At 39.6% G+C, this 21,092-nt stretch overlaps 1 protein-coding gene across 1 annotated transcript in view; it reads right to left on the bottom strand.

Moving 5' to 3' along the window:
* Positions 1 to 10,612, bottom strand: part of LOC102215562 (contactin-associated protein-like 4) — a 134,784-nt gene extending 124,172 nt beyond the window's left edge. Inside the window, exon 1 of the mRNA XM_005740771.2 lies at positions 10,244 to 10,612. Coding sequence (XP_005740828.2) covers positions 10,244 to 10,562 — 319 coding nt within the window. The 5' untranslated portion in view covers positions 10,563 to 10,612. The remainder of the gene's footprint in view (positions 1 to 10,243) is intronic.
* Positions 10,613 to 21,092: the final 10,480 nt, after the last annotated feature.

The raw sequence follows: 21,092 nt of genomic DNA on the forward strand, positions 1-21,092 counted from the left end.
AAAAATCTGCAAAACAGTGAGGTGAAAGGTGAACCGCGTTATTAGCGAACGACCACTGTAATTTTGAAGGTAAGTCACAACATATCCTTCGTAAATACTAATGTATAGAAACCCTTACCATTCATTTTTTGTGTGGCTTTTTTCACAGTTTGTTAACATGCTGTGGAGGTGTGTACTTGACTAGCTGATATCGACATAACGGGAAACATCTGGTTTGACTTTTGTTCACCTGTAGTTTGAATGCTGAACATTTGCCTGTTTAAATCATAAGACCAGTCACTATACAGAGATGTGCTTCTGAATGTGGACGATGTGTCTTCTTCTGTAGTAATGCAGTTCTACTTGTGTTGAGCGATGTAAACAACTGATCGATCTAAATTCTTTAAACGTCAAAATTGATCATTAGATTTTTTTATGACACAACAGTGGTGAGTGTTCCCACCTTCTGCTCTTTGTAACTTAACGCGATCTTTCTGAAGAGCTAAGTAAAGCTACCGGAAATGTACAACCCTACATCCGGTCTCAAACCAGGAAGTTAGCATTTTCTCGTGCACAGGCTCAATTAAGGTGATTACTGGTAGACAGTAGCTTGAAACTGGTTGCAATGATGTATGCAGCTTGTCTGCAAAATGTTGCAAGCAGTAGTGAGATTGACAACAATATCCAGAAATGGTGAAAGCTCACCTTCAAAGTAAACATGGCACCTTTTAATTGATTGCAGCAGTATGTTAGAGCTTTTACTTTGGGTGCAAACCTTCACCATTTTGGTTTGAATTGCACTTTTTTACAACTGCTTTGGAAGTAAATAGCATTGCAGACAAGTCTGTGTCTCCCATCCAAACTACAGGTGCAATCACAAGGAGGTTTTAATTGCTGCACTGCCCTCCTTCCGGCCAACTTCAGCTATCAACAAGCAAGCAGTGTTTTTCTCTAGTGACGGGAGGTTGCCAGTAAGTCACCAGCCTTGGCCTAACTCAAGTACTGTATTCACTACCTACCAGAGCCAAAATAAAAACAAGATAGGGAATATAGTGGACCAAAATCAACTGTTTCAAGTTATTCTGTATTTTGGGTGCAAGTATGGATTGGCAAACAGATATGTTCACAATGTGAAGTTTATTACTTGATTTCATCCTGCTGATGTTTTTAGCTTCTGGCATTCAACCCAAGGGGTCAGGAAAACGCTTTTTTAAATAACTACAATTACTTAAAGCATTGGACATGCACATACAAATGATTGCTTGTTTCTGAATTTCATGTTTGCAGCACCTCCTTATAATAAATTAGAGATGGCACAATACCACTTTTTAATGTCCGATACCGATTCCGATATTATAAATTTGGATATCTGCCGATACCGATATGAATCCGATATAGCGTATTTTGTAATCAATAAAACTGTTTTTTATAAATATCATGCCGCATTTTGTATAAGTTCATACTCAAGTTTTAAAAAACAAGAGATTGAAGCTATTCTGTTATACCTGTATGCAAAAAATACACTCCACCCAAAACATTTTATAGTTCAGCAACACTGATCAATCTAATAAATTTAAACCTACACCATCCTCCCTATTCTGGTATTTTAAAGAGTACTTACCTTCCTAACTAATAGGGTTGCCAACTCCCAGCAAAAATATTAGGGAGCCACCCCCGCCCTTAATCGATGTAATCAACTTTAATTTAATGCAAGTGTAAAACAAATGCACAGAAATCAATTATTTTTCTACAATAATTAAATAGATTCAACATCTTGCTTCAACAGAATTGCAGACTGCACAGATGGTACCTTCCCAAAGGAAAAAAGTACTATGGATTTCTATACATTTAATCAGATAACCACTTTTGTTGTAAGATTCAGATAATTATTTATTCAAAGTTTTTAAATGACATAACAAAGAAAAGTATTTCTTTCAGGGATGAACTTACACACTTGCTTTACTTCTCTGGGATAGTTTTCGCTGAGATGAAATGCCGCGGTTAGGAAGCATGTAGCGAGGCTCCAAATGCTCCAACAGACCACCGACAGGTCTTGCAGACAACAGCCGCTCTATCACGTGACACATACTGCTCCGATGAGCTGGGTTACGCTAAGTAGCGCGTTTTGTGATGTGATTTTGTGATACTTCAGATCGGATCACATTTTTTATTTCTCTCCGATATCCGATCCAGTAATTTAGGTCAGTATCGGACCGATACCGATACGTAATATCGGATCGGTCCATCTCTATAATAAATACATGACAGTTAGTCATCTGCAGTGTACTGGCATCACTCCCTATCACAGCCACATGGCAATCTTCCTTTTTGGATTACATAAATGTTTAAACAAAAAACATATCTGCCATATGGCCTGGTTTGCAACCTCAACCTAGTCTGATTTTCCAGGGTTGCTTTCCAGACCAATGTCAGCGATCATAGGTAAACCCCAGCTGAACAGCTCAGCAGGTGAGCCAAGAGATAAATATTATGCTGCAGCCATAACAGTAAACAGTTTATGACATATGCGTGAAATTTTGAAGTAATCGGTGTATGAATTCTTAAGTTATGACAAAAAAAAAATTGTGCCTTTTATCGAAAAATTGTAAACGTTTTTCGTTGAACCAAAATGATCACGTGTGCCAAACACAGACAACAGTTTACCCACTTCAATCTCGGCAGCTGTATAAGCTGTGCAACTGATTAAATGCAGTGCCACTATATAAGATGCTTCACAGTAAATGAGCAGTTCTTTTATTTTAGCTGAAAGTTGTTTCCAGCGACTGGCGCCTGTTCCACTCTGTAAGGGGAGCGAGAGGCCTACAAGGTTCTGTGAGAATAACAGCAAGCCAGAAAATGTTTAACCTTTACAAAATGTCACTATTCTGTTGGTATAAAACTCAAAAACATAATACACACGTTTTCTTTTGTATTGTATTCTACACTACTTTTACCTATACAAGTATTCATTGCCACTGGTTTGACTTCAGTCACCCACTCATCTTGTTTGGATGAGCAGTTCTTAAGAAAAGTGCAACACACAATCTGTCCATTCTGCACAATCAAAAACAGAATGAGTCAGTTTATCCTTATTGTTCTCTTCTGAAACAGTAACGTAATGATTCCTGCATGTGGCATGTTCAGGGGAAATCTGTAAATATTACGTCCGAAAAAATAACCTGGGTTACTCTCTCTCCAGACGCACTCCCGCAGTGTCGTGGTCGCAGGAAGAACGGACAATTCGAAGAACAAGATTCCTCCTCCACAGCTGTCTCCAATGCACAAGCATAAAAATTCATTACTGAGGAGGCGGGAGACCAATATTGCACCCAAAGTAGCCTCTTCAAAATCTTTTTTTCATAATTTGAACAGATGGAAAGCGTGTGCTAGAACACCCATACCTCTACACTACAACTTTTCCTCCCCTGGAAGTTCATTACTTTACCACAAACGCTTCATCCACCTACACTTATATAGTACACCAGAGACAACAAGCTACTCAGAAGGATCTTAGGATTCAAATAAAGTGCATGATATTCGACTTCAGAGATTTACCCCTTGAACTTCACTGATAGTAGACTAGATATAGCAGTAAGAACTGGCTGACTTTCTGCAATAAGACTTGGTTGATGTCAGCGAGCGTCCACATAAATGAGGTACAAACCTCTAATGTGGATTTTTTTCTTAATTGTTTTCTTTTCTGAGTAATACTGTCAGGAAGAGTAATAGCTGTCTTCATTCTTCATAATGGAAATACACACACACATAAAACAATTAACCAATAAAACCCCTCAAAAAGCAAAAAGCAAAGCTAATTAAATCCAGTAATTAAAACAGGAGTCTCAAAATTTGAAGTAGCGCAGCGCTCATATTTAATAAAATAAATCAGAAGAAAGCAGGTCATGATATAAAACTTTTAGAGGGCACAATTAGAGACACAGCAGTTTTGAAACAAACCTCTAATTACATTACTGTTATTCAACGCAAGGCTTCACTGTTCTGCAGTTTCTTGCTTTGCATCAATTCTACCCACTCAGTATAGCAATACAAAATCTTTGGCTCCTTCAATGCTCAGTGCAAACCGCTCCATCGTCAGGTTGTGGACACATTTGTGGTTTTAGCTGAAATTCTGTTCTCGCAAGGTGAATTTTTAAGAGATTCACATGAGTAAACTCACCGCTCTAGTAAATGTTTCTTTGCTGTCTTAAAGATTTTGCAGGTCAACCTTCATAGTGCAGGTTGTTTCCCAGCAGGCAGCTAAAAGGATTCACTATAAGCTCTGATGTTCAACATGCTTCACACCGAGGCTGGTTAATATTGCTTTAAAATTCCATTTAAGCTTAACATCTTCTCTTAATAAAGATTAAAATATCAATTGATGTTATATAATATATACATTATATGCTATTATATATATTAATAAAATAAACAGTTTCTTTAAAACTCACTGGAGGAATTAATAGCCCCCAAATAGTATTTAACCTTCAGTATAGAGAACGTTATTTTTATTGTCTTCCTCCCATCAGCCCTAACCAGACACAGCAGTTTGCTCCCCTCCCTGAGCCTGGCAATCGGGAGTTCTCCTTCCCACTGTCACCAAGTGCTTGCTCAGAGAGTCATTTAATTGTTGTTTTCTTTCTGCTATTGTACGATCTTTACCTTGCAATAAAATGTATTGATGTGACTATTTGGCTGTCCATCCATCTATTCTCTTCCACTTATCCTTATCTGGGTCACGGGGAGGTCGGGTGGCTGGAAAGCAACCCTATAGAAATTAATAAATAAAATGGAATTGATTTGCAAATTAACAAATGAATAGTCATCTACACATCACAATTTCTGTGCATGAAATAAAACTAAAAAGCATCAGCATCATAAATGAAATGTTATAATGTGTCAGTTTAATTATTAACTTTCTGCAACTGTACATATGTCCCCCTCTCAATCAGCAGTCTGTCAGAGTAGGAAAGAACCATAGACAGTATAAAGTGTGGATGTAGTTACCATGACGTCACTGTGTGGTTTCTGAAAGACTTGAGATGTGTTTTCATTGATGCCATTCTGTGTTTTGAAACTGGGACCTAATTGTGAAACTGCAAGCTAATGAGAACACCCCAGATAATCCTCCCTTCTGAAACTTAAAGTGGCCAGAATTCACATAATGGACTTAATCTTTTATTTTGTATGACCTAAGAAGACTGGCTGAACCTGAACACTCTTTAGAAAAGTGCTTACTGAAGTTAACTCCGTGGGCGGGTTTCCTACAGAAAATCATGGGTATTGTCCCCTGATCGCTATTAAAACGTCTGCAGGTTTACACTGGCTTCACTTTTCATGTCCAACTTTTGTACAGCCTATAGTTAGGACCTTCTTCCAGACAGTAGGAGGTGTATGAGAGTAACTTTCCACATTCTGCATGTATATCTCTGTGTTCAACACAACAAAATGGAGCAAAAACATGTTTCAAACAGGAATAGTGGTGCACTGACAGCACATTGTTAACCCAATTCAAGCACCAATGGCAGCTGACAAATTCTACAAATTCTACAGATTCTATGTTTCTATATTCTAATTTTCAATTCCATTTGTACTCCTGCATTTAGAAAAAAGCACTTCTATCCACATCAAGATTTGCTAACAGTTTGTTTAAAACCTGCAGGGTTTTATTCTCATTACCTCATTCTGACACCTAAAACTGACCTGAGGCTCGAGGCTCCAGCCGATAAACAGTTACTCACTGTTTTTGGAGCTTAAATGGATATTTTAGGGGTTTTTTTTGTCATATAGCAGCTGCTGAACATACATTGACTCTTTTATGTTTTCATATTGGAAGGCAATTAAATGCACACTGGCTTTACGGCCCTGCGGGTAGCTGCTTCACACACCGACTTCCCTGAATCTCATCAGCTCAACTCCAGTGACAAAGCAGCTCGCTGCTTCGGCTAACAAGTCATCCGAGCGCCGTCGGTTGTTAAAATATGTATCTCTACTTTGTTGTCATTTAGTGCCACCTCCATAATGAACAGTGAACTGTCTCCGTGGAGAATTGAGATGTGAGGCTCAGGCTAAGAACTTGCAGCTGGGATCCCTCCATCTCTGCAGTCTTAACTTATTATGCTGCTGTGGTTTATGGTCCGTGCATGATGAGTGTGCTGCTGGGTCACGCTGAGCGAGATAATCACAGACAGAGACAGATACAGAGAGAGAGAGAGAAAGAGCCTAGCCAAGGAAAAGAACCACAAAGCAAAAAATAATGAAAACTGAGAGAGATCGACAGAAACGCTGACTGTAACAGTCGCAGTTATTTTTTAAATATTCATGCAATACTGGCAGGCCACTGCCATGGCACGACTTGTATGTATTTTCTAAGCTTTAAGTATGTGTTAGTAAACAGCCTTATCATTTAAAAGCTTCCATAAATCACTGATTTTTCCTCTCACTGAACATGTGAGACTCACTTTAAAAGCTAATTCAAGGCAAACGGACAAATCCTGAGATGGAGATCCATGATGCAGTTAGCTAAGCAGCTGTTCTAGGGAGTAAATTTCACTCTTAGTCAAACATGAAGAGAAATGTTCAGACTACGGGTTTTGAACCTGTGGCTCTGAGCCTCACGCAGCTCTTTGTCAGTCTCCAGTGGTGATCACCGCAGCTTTGACAAAAAATAAAAAGCTGCTGTTGGCTGCTCCCTTGTCACAGAGGGTAGCGCCGCATGTTTCATCTGGCAGATTTTTTACGCTGGGTGCTCTTCCTGACAGAGATGGATAATGTTTTTCTTTAACAGTTAATTATCATTGCTGCCAGTGATTCTTTACATTCTAATTGTAACATGTATGCAATAAGCAGTAATAGCTCCTGCACGCTGTCATTGACAATGATGCTAATTTCTTCTTTCCCAGCTTTTACTGTGGGTACACCTCCTCGCACATAAATACGTACATGTGGAGCTGACAAGACGCAGCTGCATTGCTGTTTGTTCATTCATTTGATGACAATATGTTATGTTATTTTAAGTGCAATAGCTAAAAGCTTCTCAAAAAGTGTTAAAGCAACGAGGGCAGAGCTGAATAACATGTCGACACCTTCCACTGTTCATGCGTCACTTGTGCTTCTCGTACAAGTAAACTGCAAATGTGTGATGGTCTCATTCTGACGAGAAAAGCAAGCTGCCATCACAAGTTTTGCCAGATTTTTTTGATAAAATAGTTCCTTGTTGTTGTTTTGTTGTGAGAAAAGAAAAGCAACATTTGAAAGATTTGCTTTTTCAATCAGAGCTCCGTTATAAGGGGTGTTTTGCAGCCACATCACAAATTAAGTGTTTGAGTTGTTTCAACCAACAACAACTACAAATAGAGACATCTTATTCAAATGTGGGATTGTTGTGGGAGGCCAAGCGCTCTGTTGCTAATAAACCCGCAGATAAGCATTGCCAACAGCATTTACAGATACGCAGCACACCAGAATAGACTTTTTCACTTCTACTATCTTTGTCTCAGGATTACAATTGCACATATTACGTGTTAGACTGCAAATCTTCTGGATTTCCCTGTTAGCTTTCTTGCACGTGCAAAGGTGGCACAAATGGCTTGTCTGTTATTCCTGTGATACCGATGGCAGGCGACTCCACATACAGCTCCACACACCTTCAAGCTGAGCTGGAAATTGTGCAGAAACACATCTATAAGGGAAGCAAGGTCTCTCAGAAAAAAAAGATTTTGGGTCATAAAGTATTAACAAACTGTTTTCAGCTTCACGTGGAAGGACTCAGTGAGCAGGGAGGACACATGCAGAGCGGGAAAGATGAAGAAATGCGGAGGCATGAATTGGAAGAACAGTGATGGCGCAGTGAGACATCCTCTTTGATCCAGGTGTAGAGAAGAGATTTGGGTAGAGGAGGACAAAGAGAAAGACACTCGAAAGGAAAACAAATAGAGACGCATCTCTTCAGTAGGACAAAGGGAGTGGAGAGACACTGGCAGGAAACAAAAGGAAGGCTAAAAGAAAAACGCAACAGGCAGAGAGACAAGTCGGACAAGGAGGAACGGATGGAGAGTTCGCACCACATCTGAGTCAGAAGCAGCAGGAAAGCGAGGAAACAACTGAAGGAGAAACACAGCAGGTGGAAAAAGAGAGAGAGCCTGATATTTTGGTGAAGCTCTAGATGTTTTATTCAAGGAGGAAGGATGGAAACTACAAAGCCATCTACTCTAACTGCTTACACACGGCTTTGTCTACACTCTTTCCACAACACCATTTATCCATCATCTGTCTGCAGAGTGTGTCTCTTTCCTTACCTCATTACTGTTAGACAACAAAATCACACACAAACTGAAAGAGACTTTTTATGCGCCTTGTTGCTCCTGGTAGTCTACAAAGGGTGAAACATTAGGATTCTCTCTTTGCTTTTATGTTTAACTTGGTATTTCCACTCAATGATGTTTCAAATTACAAATAAGTTTCACAGAACTGTTTCTACTACTGTGTCTCAGAAATCCTAAACCTACAAATATGCAAATATCCATTTCAGAAGATGAGATATTTCATTATTTCACTTTGCACTTGTCTAAGTGGCTCACTCATATATCCTATACTGGGGTCTCAGTGCAGCCCATCACAATCCAGCCTCTCTCCGTCCCTTAAGCAAAGAAAATTCACTTAACAGGGGAGAAGATGAGGACTAGCTGCTCCTTGTAAACAGAAGGTTTGAGCAGGCAAGTGGCTGCGTGTATGAGATGACCATATATATGATATCGGCTCTCTAAAACGGCACACAACCCCCCCCTTCAGCGGATGAAAAGTGAATCCAGCCTTCTGGTGTCAAAGTGCCCATATATCATTCTGCACAGTGAAGCTCAAACATCCAAATGCATTAATAAGCACAACACTTCATGTATTTTCATGACTGCGCCCTTCTATCAAGTGGAAATATTCAGGATGTCTAGTGCATGCTTGCAACACTCAGCCTGACAAATGTGGTGTCTTTGGAAACTTTGAGGTCTCCACTTGAATTTCAAATAAAGCTCTGCGAGTGTGAGCAATGTTTGGCTGCACAGCAAGAGTTTCTAATGACTGTGGGATTCAGGGGGTCAGTGACTGTAAATATGGACGCGAGAGGAAAAGGGAACACGAAAAAGAAAAGTGGAGGACTTGCAGAGTAAAAGAGCTATGGAGAAGAAAGTGAAGAGAACAATATTTTACACAAATCACGTCTTTAAGAGTGTAAGGTAGGAAAGCTATGAAATAAGAAATGAAAAGAAATCACTGAGCTGCGAGAAAAGAGAACAAGACAGGAGGGCGGGAGAGTCATTTTGCCATCTGTTTCCAATGTGTACAAGCGTATGGCATCTCCCTCTCTGCTCCTTTTGTCCATCTCTCTCCCCTTCGCCTCTTCTTTCGGGCAGAGGAAGAAAACAGCAACGCCCAGCTTCACATTCCCACAATGACACATAACTAGAGACCTGGAGACTCACTAATGCTCAACTCAGACATGATTCAGTGATGAAAAGTGACATTTCTTCACCTAAGACGTAACCCAGCATCCTCTCAGTCCCAAGCCCACATCTACTGTACAAGCTGCATTCAACCTCTCTCTCTCTCTCTCTCACACACACACACACACACACACACACACACACACACACACAGCTTCACCCACACTCTTGTACTCCGGGCAGGCTGAACATGCTTTGCCAAGCACAAAATTAACCAGAAAGCAAACACATAACCTTGCTGTATGGAGTGGATGAACTCGATTCAGTGGTTATCATAAAGGCTTCAGCCTACAGAGGTTTGAACACACAGCTGAGACCTTTTACTGACAAACACTGAGCTCTGTGAAACCTTCTGGGCTGCAGCATCCTAAATACAAAGGTTTTCAGGAGGCACTGTGAGTCTGAGAATCAGGAATCTTTGGAAAGATGTAATACAAGGGGCTTAATCACAAGGGGAATGTTTTCTAGAGAAGTTGACTTGTGCAGGAGAAGCGTTTGGCTTAAATGTTGCTCTAATAAAAAGGGCAAAAATATCTTTAAAACCAATCTACTTCTTTAATTTCCTCTGATTGGCAACGAAGACGCGCTGAAAGCTGATGAAGAAGAAGAAAGCTCTTTATAAAGCTCGAATGTTAATTTAAAAAGTAACAAAAACATATCGGTCCCCCGTGTTTCTATCGCTCTAATCAGATGAATGGTGTCGTGTTTTAAGCAGACTCCCCGCACTTGCTGCGCTACCTGCGGGAAAAGTAAAAAACGCACAGCCGGCTCACCTTCTCCGGTCGTCCCGTATGCGCAGGAGAGAAGCAGGGCGACCTGAGCGATAATCCCAGCAACTCTTTTAGTTCCCAGATCCATGGTGAAGCGGTGAGAGGCTGCAGAGAAGCCCGGCGGCTGCTGGAGGAGAGAGACGAACGAACTCTCCTCTCCAGCTCCAAGAGAGATCTCCTCAAACCAGAACTGAAGGGGAGGAAGGGAGGCAGTGAGGGAGAGTGAGAAAGAGAGAGAGAGCGAGTCGAGGGTCTTACTACACGTTCCCAGCAGCAGCTTCCGTGCGCCTCCTTCTCCTCTGAAAGCTCTTCTCCAGTCCATCGATGTTTAATAAGCACAGTTTCAAAAGCCCTGCGTCTTGCAAGATTGGGTCCTTCAGTTCCAATGGGGTAATAAATCCTGCCAGGCAGACTCGTTTCACGTGAAATGCACACCCACACAGAAATCCACGCCTTACTCAACACTTCATTTTTATGGTGTGTGCATTTTAAATCTCACTAACTCGAATGCTTTTTATTTACAAAAAGTAAAGTAGTTGTGCAAGCGCCTAAATTTGTGTAGATTTGGAGCAAGTTATATTCCTGTGTGGGCTTAAAACGTGCGCACAGCTGGGGAACAAACATTCAACACAGTCGCATTAGTTTAACAATAAATATAAACAAGCAATACAAAAAGTGCATAAGAATGAAGGCGATGTGTAATAGCTAATAAAAAAAAGGCTGTCATTACAACGTTCAGCTGTAAAATCTCATATAAAGCTGTATTTACATTTCTTGGGGAGAAATGAGGGGCAACATGTGTACAACTCCAGGAAGTACTGCCAAGACCCAGGCTAACCTAATCAGCTAGTGACTGTGCTTTACATTTGCTATCACACAAAGAGCTGAGCATCATCAATCTTCTCACCCAGCTCTGTAAGTAATCAAACAAGCATATTTTCCACAATCTTTGATTATCTCGTTGTTTTAAGTTGATTTTTTCAATTGTCACCAAGACATGACAAGTGTTTGCATTAGCATCTCATTACTGTCTTGAAAATGTATTCCACAAGTGCCCTGTACTTGGCTGCCTGGGGAACATTGGTGCTCATCTCTTTGAGATGCTGCAGATACATTAGAAGGACAGGTGGCACCCAGCGAAGGTGAGTCTGCAAAAGGAAAATTGTGGTATAAGCATACTTAATGTATTTGTGAGACAAGTTCACCAAACTAAAGCATGCTCTGCTTTGTTCTCCTTTTTAAGTCAGATGGAAACCATCATTTATAACATGATCCTCACGTTATTTTAAATAAGCTTTGTAACTTCTGACTGAGACACTTCTGTGGCCATAGATCAGTGAGCAAAGGGTTGCTTTCCCATAGACCTCTATAAAATCGGACTTGTTTTTAAACCCGAAGACGTGCCCCCTTCTGGCAACTGGAAAAAATAATGCAGGTTTTAGGCACATATGCGCTAGCTTCCCTTTTCAAATGCAGAAGCTACAGTGTCCATCTTTATTTTAAACTGAAGAAGAATATCAGCCTGTGTGTGGTTTTTTTTTTAAAAATGACATTGTGCTACAGAGGGTACTCTGGATACATGGTCAGTGATTGTTGGGTTGTCAGTTGGGTTTTCATCAAACCAGGCAACAGTCGGGCACCATGTTGTGGAAACTCCTGTTCTGGAATAGCTAATATGGATATCTCCCAATTTGAATTTAAACAATAACAATGTACTCTTTGAGCAAAATGGCAGCTGCCAAGTATTTCCCCTCTATCCACGACAAAACAGACAACAAGAAAACCTGGCCTTTCTTTGACCCTGCGCCAAACCAGAAAAACTCTTTGCCCATCAGTTCCAGAAACGACTGCTCTGCTAACAACTTGAATGATGGTGCTGATCAGCAGCTCGAAGCTCCGGCAGCCTGGAAGACATCAAACATTTTGCCGGTGCCTGATTACCAGCCTCTGGATGTTTTCAGTGCGGCAGAAGAAGATCCTACTGTAGCGTCATGGAGCGAGGCGGATGATATCTGTGAGCTCTGCATCAGGCTCAAAGAAATTGAGCTATGCAACATGATAGGAGAGACAACGAGCAACCAGGAGAGTGAGTATGATAGCAATTACCTGTGATGTTATTAGACAACTTAATAGCTCACTTTAGAGCCACGGGAGTTAACACAGTTGGTTATTCTGCAGTTTTGATGAGTATCATCATTAGTTTAACTAAACTAAATTAGTATCATTTAGTCGTCTGAAACTGATAAAGGAAAAGAGCAGAAGAGATATATGAAAAGAAGTGAAGCTGTGAAAACAATTGTAATATATTGTGCACAAAACATTCTGTTAGTGCTAAAAAGTTTTCAGATCCTACATAATATGACTGTCAAAGTACTACACATCACACGAGTCCTGCACTAAAACTGCTGCAAGTTAATGTTTTTAAATATGATAATAAATGGTTTAAAGTAGTAAAAATGAAAAATGCTCAATTTAAACAATATTTTTAAATGTGAAGTTCACCTGTATTTTTCATAGATGAGACCTAGATTAGATCAGTTCAATTTAAAGTCTGTCAAATGGCTTATAAATTAATTGACTTGTCACTTTGGTTTTACATGTATTTATTCTCAAGTGGTTTTAAATAATAACAGAAATATTTAAAGTCTGTTAAATGTAGGGGGTTTAAAAATGCATTTATTTCACAGTGAAATGTAGAAGCGTGGATTAAGTGAAAATATATAATATAATATAAAGAATTTTATCCCCTCTAATGCTTATTTAAGTGAAATTCTTGCAGTATGTGATGCATTACGGTCTCTCTCTCTCTTTCAGAAAAGTTTCTGAGGAACATTGGGTATTACTGGGTCAAGCAGAAGAGGAGAAAAAGGAAGTAAAAATCTCAGAAAGACAAAAACATTAAAATGAACTGCAATGACAAGCAATTACGCTTTTGAGCTGAAATGTTTTTCTGTTTGTGTGGGTTCTCAGTTTAGCCACTTGACTGCTTTTGCTACTATGTGCATCTTTGTCCATCAGTTTTTATCATTACACACTAAAACACTGTGTAAACACTGGAAACCTGCAAAACCACAAAAATTGTAGTATCACACTGAGGGAAAGAGGAACGATATCTGCATTTAACAACTGCTGGTCATCACCCAGTAATGACTTAGCTTCCGAGGGCAGAGATGTGATTTCCTAAACTGGAAGTCTTGAAATATTGGACCCCAGGAGCTAAATTACAATTAAATCAGGATGGCTGATGGATTTCCGAACCCATCAGCTAGTCTAATGGTTTTATCAAGACATGTGAATGTGATACCAGAAGCAAGTTTTGTAACTTGGCAATGATCTTGAAACTTCCTATCTAGTAGAATGAGGAGACAGCTTTTATTTCAGTGGTCACTGCCACGTGAAATATAAAGTGTGGTGGTACTTTAAAGAAAACTGCTTTAAAACTTCGCTTATTTTGGCCACCAAAAGTCTTTTCCCTCCACCAGTTATATTCCTACTGCACTGTTTCACAACATTACACCTTTATTTACTGCTCAAACCAGAGTGCTGACATTAAAAGTGTCTCGGCTTCTCCCACAAAAACAACAACTGGGATCAAATACCATGCTTATTTGCATGATGGATACAGCAAGCTGATAAAAATTAAAGAACACTACAGTTACCTACAGCTTTACTACAGTAATCATGTTTAAAGATGTAGAAATGTGCCAGCTGTAACAATCTGCTTTGCGCATGTATCGGTGTAGCAAGAAAATTAGCCAATATGTTTCCCATTTGACGCTTGATTGGCTTTTTGGGGGGCAGGGGTGAGCCAACAGCCACTCAGAATTGTCCCATGGATTTTTATTCAGGATTCTTTGAGCCATGTCTCCTCCTCATACATTGTCTCAGATAAAGTATATCAACAGCTTGCGCTGTGCATGCCATTATAATCTGAAGTATCCGGGAGCTGCTGCTAATTCAAATGACAGAACAACAACGTTGCCAGGCAGTCGCTGTAGGTGGCAATAGTTTGCTGTGCTCATGTAAAGTAAAGCTTGCATTGTGAGAGACAAAAGCATCTGATTGGCATATAAAGAAGAGGAGGCTATAAAGGTCCCCAGATAAGCACATTCAAAATCTACTTTGGTCTGCTACTTTTTTGTTGTATAAGGTTTTACAAACACACACACACACACACACACACACACACAATGCATGGAGTGCTCTGATGGCGCCCAGATTTTCTAGACACTAGGTTAAAATTTGCTCTACGGTTCGAAGCGAAATTTGTTCTTGGCTTTACTTAAGTCAAGAGTAAGGGGTGGGTTAAAGCAACTGTGATTCAACACACAGTAGTCGTTTGAGACCAATTTGTGTAACACAGAAGTGCCTGGGGATGAGGTTATAATGTTACATTCAACAGATCGGGTGCAGTGCAGAATATTGAGTGCATACATTTAGAGAGAGAAGCTTTCGGTTGCGTTCGGTCGATAATGCACGGTCAAGAAAAAGCCCTGAAAACAGAGAAGAGAGGGGAAGGCGTGCAGAGAGTCAGCAGGGGGATCTGATAATGAAAACCTACTGAGAGTATAGACAGCAGGGGAATGAGATGATAAAAAACCTGTTGAGAGCAAACACAGTGGGAGAATCAGATACAAACACTCAACATTAGCATCAGACACCTTGCTGGCCTGTGGACATACCGCACACAGAGAAAACAGCTGCTGCTTAATGTTTAAATCAGACCAGTGAGAGGTTTTCAAACTATGTCAATGTGAGACGTGCAGAAAATGCAGAGACAGAAAACAGCAGGCTTTTGGTGGCAGAGGTCAAACTGAGAGTGACACACCGCAAGAAAGTTACAGTAGATTGATAAGGTGAGACAGAAAATCTAAAATAACATTTTAGAAGCAGGTAAAGGGATAATGAACGCACTTTTTTTTCTCTTTCAACTAGCTCTGAACATCAAAAAATACTCAAAGAGTAAAATATGGGGAAGCAAAGAAAGACAAATCTTAGGTTTTGTAGAGTCTGAAAAGAAAAACAACAACTTCACAACACGGGTGTAGTTTCGACTTTGTGAAAGGAAGATTAGTTTTTGCCTTATCTGACAGGTTTGACAGAATCACTTGGCAGTTCTCAGTGAAAGCCTACAATGGGACACTGGGGAAAACCAATTTGCTTCTTTTCAAATAGAAAAACTTTCAAAGAATTGTGTGTAAAAAGTGACCAGATTTTCATTTACAGGTTAAAGAAAGAAAATAAGACTCTTTGTGTCCACTTGGTTTGGCACTAGTGAATACAGTACAGATGAAAGCAGAGCAAGGGAGTTAATTGTGACCCAGACGTTACCCATCAACGAGCACTTTAATGTCCCTCCATCCTCCATAGCAGAATTTGATCTCTCTGGAGTTAGTCAGTTAAACCTGGATGGAGCTCATTTATCAGACTGTAACATCTCATCTTGTCTGGTTGGAGATTTTGGCAGCAGAAGGAAATCCACCCAAATTGTGATGACAGCACATCGTGACAGGCCTGTGGAGAAGTGCTCGTATGATGAGCATGAAAGGCCACTGTCAATTAAATGTTAACTTTTGCTTCAATATATCTCTAATAAGATAGTCCCTTCAGCCACCCATGTGAAAAAAACTGCCTTACTTTTGAATTATCAAATTGTTTGAGCGTACCCTTTGTGGCCTGGGGGGATTTTATAGTCTGGTAGTGTAATAATGCTCATAACCGTGTGATGGGACACTGTTAGAATAATCAATCCTCTATTTTAAAATTGGGACACTGAACAAAGCTCAGCAAAGTTTCCATTCTGCCAGAGCTGGCAGGGAAATGAGACCAAAACAGGAAGCACACCCATGAATTTGTCATTCACACAGACTGCAAATTTTGCACTTGTTGGTGGTTTTTTCTTTACTTTTACATTTAAATCGTACTAAAACCTTCTCAGGCGGGTTAAGGTTAGTGAGCTGATACAGGAATCTGTCACGTTTCTTTGTCAAGAATCCTTTAAGATCCTTGAGGTGTGTTTTGAGTCACTGTCTCAGATGTTGTGGTGTACATGGTGGTTAAGTCTTGTTTGATGATAAAAGAGTCACTCAGTCTCCATCCAGCTGATTTTGAGATGTATGTGCTGCTTGGACTGATGCAGTTTCTAATGGAGTGAATCAATCCTTTGCAGCAGTGGCTGTCATGAAACAGCTGTTTAGCAGGCAGGATGTCCACCCAGATGCAAGATTTGGGAGACCTGAGTAAACTCAAAAAGCAGCTTTTAAATGTAAGCTCTCACAAAATATAAAACAATTGCAAGTCAGGAAGAAGAAATACAGAACTACAAGTCTTTTATAAAAACACAGAACACCGAGAAACACAACTGAAGGTAAAGACTTGTGGAAAAGTTTAAAAAATGAAACAAGAAAGAACTAACTATTACCAAGACAATAACTCTGACTCACAAGCCTGAAACAGAAAAACAAAAATACAGAGAGCAAAACCAAAAACCCACACGAGCCAACAAAAAGATGAAAGCCTGGCTCCAAGGCCCAGACACATGACGATGGCCACCTTTGGTCTTCCTTTCCAGAATTTCATCACAGCATTTCATGGTTCTTGTGACTGAACTTGGTGTCTTTTGGTGATTAAGTGCTGCTTTGCTTTTCTTAGCTGAGCGGGGAAAACAATTACCCAATGAATTACCAACGTAGGCAGATAGGACTGTTTTTATGTATACCAGCAGTAGCTCAACACAGCACAACTGATGGTCTCATTAGAGGGTGAGAAATCCCACAAACTTTTGACAAGTTGTCTGTTAATTAAAAGGCACCCCGCATTGATGCTGGCAAGGATACTGGCAAGGATACTGCCTTTCTTTTGTAAAGTTGTGATCACAGCAAACACTTTGATGGATCTAAAATCTGACACATATTCATGAAATTATATACAGGTTTTATTTGTCTTCAGTACCTTATTAATTTTGTGTTTAGTCTATATATTCTTACTGGATTTATTATGTGACTCATATCTCTCTTCGGTTTTCTCATATTTTATTGTAATTTATTATCAGAGTATTTTATTTCCATGCTTACACTATATGTTTACTTTTATCTTTGCTGGGCTTTATTAGAAATGACATCACTTCCTTGGTGTTTCTAAACAAGAATAAAAAGCTGATGAAAGCTGAACTTTTGAGATCTCAGACTAATTGATGACACTAGATTGCTTCACTCCCACTTTGCAGAATAAACCAAACCAAAGAAGTAAAAGGTTTAGTGATTGAATAAATGCAAGAAAACTTGCTTTTATTTGAGCACTCATTCAACCATCAGCTCCCAATGGATCCTTCACTGCACTAAACCATCTCCTCTTCTGTCAAACGCAGAGGAATTTCTTTCTCTGATCTGCCAAGTTGGTCGGTAAAAGCTTTCAGCAGATTTTGAACCTGATCCCCGACCAGCAACTTGTTACTTCTGCACCACATAGCAATTAATGAAATATTTTTCCTTTACCATGGTAACTTCCTGCACAGCTAAACAGAGATGCTGAATGGACTTCTGAAAAATAGAACGAGGAGCTGCATGAGAATGAGCACAGAGGGAGAGGGAGGCCAGTGTAGATGTAACTACAACTAAAAGTAAGTAATATAGATGGTTTTTAATTATGGCTTCATCTATGATGGGTATTTTTTAATCTAAATTCATTTCATTATACTTCATGAGCAGAGCTGAAAATTCCTCCTGACAGAGTGTGAAAATAGGTGAAAGGATCAACTTGGGATCTGTTAGTATTTCTGTGCATGTCTTTGGATAAATATTGATAAGAGAGAGAAGCTTTTCATTTGAGACCATTCACTAATGTGCTGTCTGAGCCACTTTACAGTCATATCATGTTTGTTTCTACAAATCAGGACCTTTTTCTAACAGAGCATGGAGACAAATCTTACTATAATATACCAACTCTTACTGGGAGCTACCAAACCTTCATACGATTTGATTTGAATCAAATCAAACCTGGCACGCAGGTACGTCTTAGGCCTCTGAAGGTTTTATCTATATCACATTATCATGTTGTAATGCTGCCTAGCAACCAGAGGATTTTTTTTCTCTGTTTTGTTTACAAATAGTCCCAAAGAACGACTGATAAGAGACGACTATTCATAAAGTTTGGGAAAGTTGCAGTCAGCTGAGAAGGAAGAAGTCATGTGGATGAGTGATGAAAGGTTTCTCTCAGTGAAAACGCTGCATCCAAATGAACAGAATCAACTTTCTGCAAACAGACTTCACAGTTTCTGAGGAGAAAACAGCAGAAAAGAGAGAGGGAGGGTGGGGGGTTAGGGGAAATATTCGACACAGAGTTAATGAAATGCTGCAGGTTAGATGGTGCAGAGATAATGTTTGTGGTCGATCTCATTAGAGATGCTCACATCTCCAACCCAATGCACAAAAAAAAAAAAAAAAAAAGATTAAAGTTTAGCTTTTTCCCCCCACAAGATTCAGCAGCAAAACTACCAGCATGATGAATAAACATGATCAAATAAATACAACAGCTTTCAGCATGTGAATGGGCTACTGCACAGGTAGGTCTGAGCTTCCAAGCATTTTGAAAGCAACTTTTAAAGCATACTTTAAACTTTATTCATCTCCATGGGGATCAAATGCTGGGAACAGCCCAACTGATATCACTGTGCATTCTATGACCATTATCAGCGACTATCATAATGGGCATTTGGGAATAAACTATGATCAATTTTGACATTTGAAGTTTTGCATTTGTCCAACAGGGAAGCGCGTATTGGTGCTGTCACTCACCGGTTGCCTCAACAGTTAGACGGCTCATGTAAATGCTTGCAGATCTCCTGGAGTTACGTTTGAACATGCTGGGTACCCTTTAGCATCATTTTGCTTGTAGGGTTTCTTTGAATGAGGTGTATTTGAACCAAAACCAACCTCTTTTCCTAAAGTTGAACCAAATGTTGGTGCCTAGACCTAACAGAACAGAAATGAAAGCAAAAGTAAAGATAAAGAGAGAAAGAAAAGAAAACGAATCAAATAAGCAGCACTTAAGCAAACCTCCATATGGCACCACACTCTTTGGGCAGTATTTACTTTAAAGGGACTAATATTGTATTTAGTTTTTTGTTCTTTTTAAATAAGTTTGTAGTAAAGATGAAGGTAATATGACAGGTGTTTACTTTGAAGTTAGTAATGGATAAAAAGTATAGATTTGTAAATTAGTGAACATATAAAACTTGAGCTTATTATATAATAACTAACTACTTTCTCTTAGCAACACATTCTTTAAAGATATAACACATTTTGGGGTCAACTTGAAAGAAAGGAAGATGTGAATGTAATAAAAGTGAGATTATATTTTAAGTCTTCATAAGTTGCTTTGTAAATGTTGACAATACACAGCACCTCATAGTTTCTAAGTTCAAAGACTGTTCTGGTAATTTTCGAATTAACCTTGAAGACTGTGGTGGATTTAAGACAAATTTTAACGGGTTGTTAAAATGACTCTACTCTACAGCCTTACAAAGTTTTATTGGAATTCATTAAAAACAAATTATGACGTTTACAAGCAGAAAAAAGTACACAAATGCACACAAACACTACCAACAAACATGACCTAATGTCTAAACAGGAATGAACCATGGCCTAATGGTAGATTGTCTGTCACAGATCAAAATGGCATTTTTTGATGCCCTGAGGTAAGAGCAGTTTGACTGCGCCAACCTCTGAGGAAACAAAAAGCTGGAAAGTCCAACAAAGAAGCTGTTATAACTTCTTTGCAGTTTTGCACTTTCTATTTAACTTCCTGAGTATAAACACTCTAAAAGAGGAGTGTTTTTCAGGCAGTCCTGCCAGAAACTCAATTAATTAGGTTCCAAACTCACAGTTAGCAATTGCTCATAGTTTTACACAGCTAATTTAAACTCTTCATCAAATGAAATGATGTACAGTCTATAGAACAAGACTCCCAGAAAGCTAAAGTGACTGACTAGTGCTGCCACGAACCAATCCAGCTATTAATGAACTCATTGCCAGTAGAGTATCTCACAAGTTAAACTTGTAAATCGTCCCTATGCCATCAAACATCTCGAAGCACATTTCTTTCCAAGATGAAATTCTCTGACTCAAAGCAGTGGATTCATCCAGCATTATGAAATGTAAGGGAGAAGCACATTTATTAGTAGATAATGGAGTAAAGTGAGGCATTAAAGGCTCAAAATGTCTCTAACATGATGAGTCAGATTGCAGCTGAATGATGTGAGCCCGGGCTACTGCTTCGCCTTTTGTCCACGGTTGTATTTGTGTTGAATAGCAGATGGAGAGAGCTGGTGATCAGTGCATTCTGCCTCTGCTTTATATTCACAGCAGCAGCTGCAGGCTGTTGGAGGCCTGCTGCCTGACCGGCCGGCCAGTTGGCTGAAGCAGAAAAGGCACTCAGAGTTTCTTTGAGAGCAGAGCAGAGATCAAGCTGCTGGGAGCCAGAAAAGAGGGAGCGAAATTAACGAGTTCTACAAAGAAGTTCAGTCTTCTGTGTACTGTAAACTCTCTACTGCATTCTAGGTACTAAGAGCTGGAATGAGAGTTCCTCTGTTGGAAATTAAAGAGCCATTTAAGTCAAATAGCACAATGAGTTACCCGCTGTTGTATCTGGTGCTTTGTAGAAATAGCCAAGATATAAGATATTACAGCTACAATAGATATCGGTGTATTGCATGAGAATCGGGGCCGGATTAACTGGATAGTGTTATATGTGTATAATTCAGGAAACCTCAAGTTTTCTGTGTGGTTGAATTGGTAGCTATAGATATTCACTTTAATTTCATTTCATTTATATAGCACCAAATCACAACCGCTGC

The sequence above is a fragment of the Pundamilia nyererei genome, unplaced genomic scaffold (assembly GCF_000239375.1).
Source record: "Pundamilia nyererei isolate P.nyererei 1_Seehausen unplaced genomic scaffold, PunNye1.0 scaffold00103, whole genome shotgun sequence".
NCBI lineage: Eukaryota > Metazoa > Chordata > Actinopteri > Cichliformes > Cichlidae > Pundamilia > Pundamilia nyererei.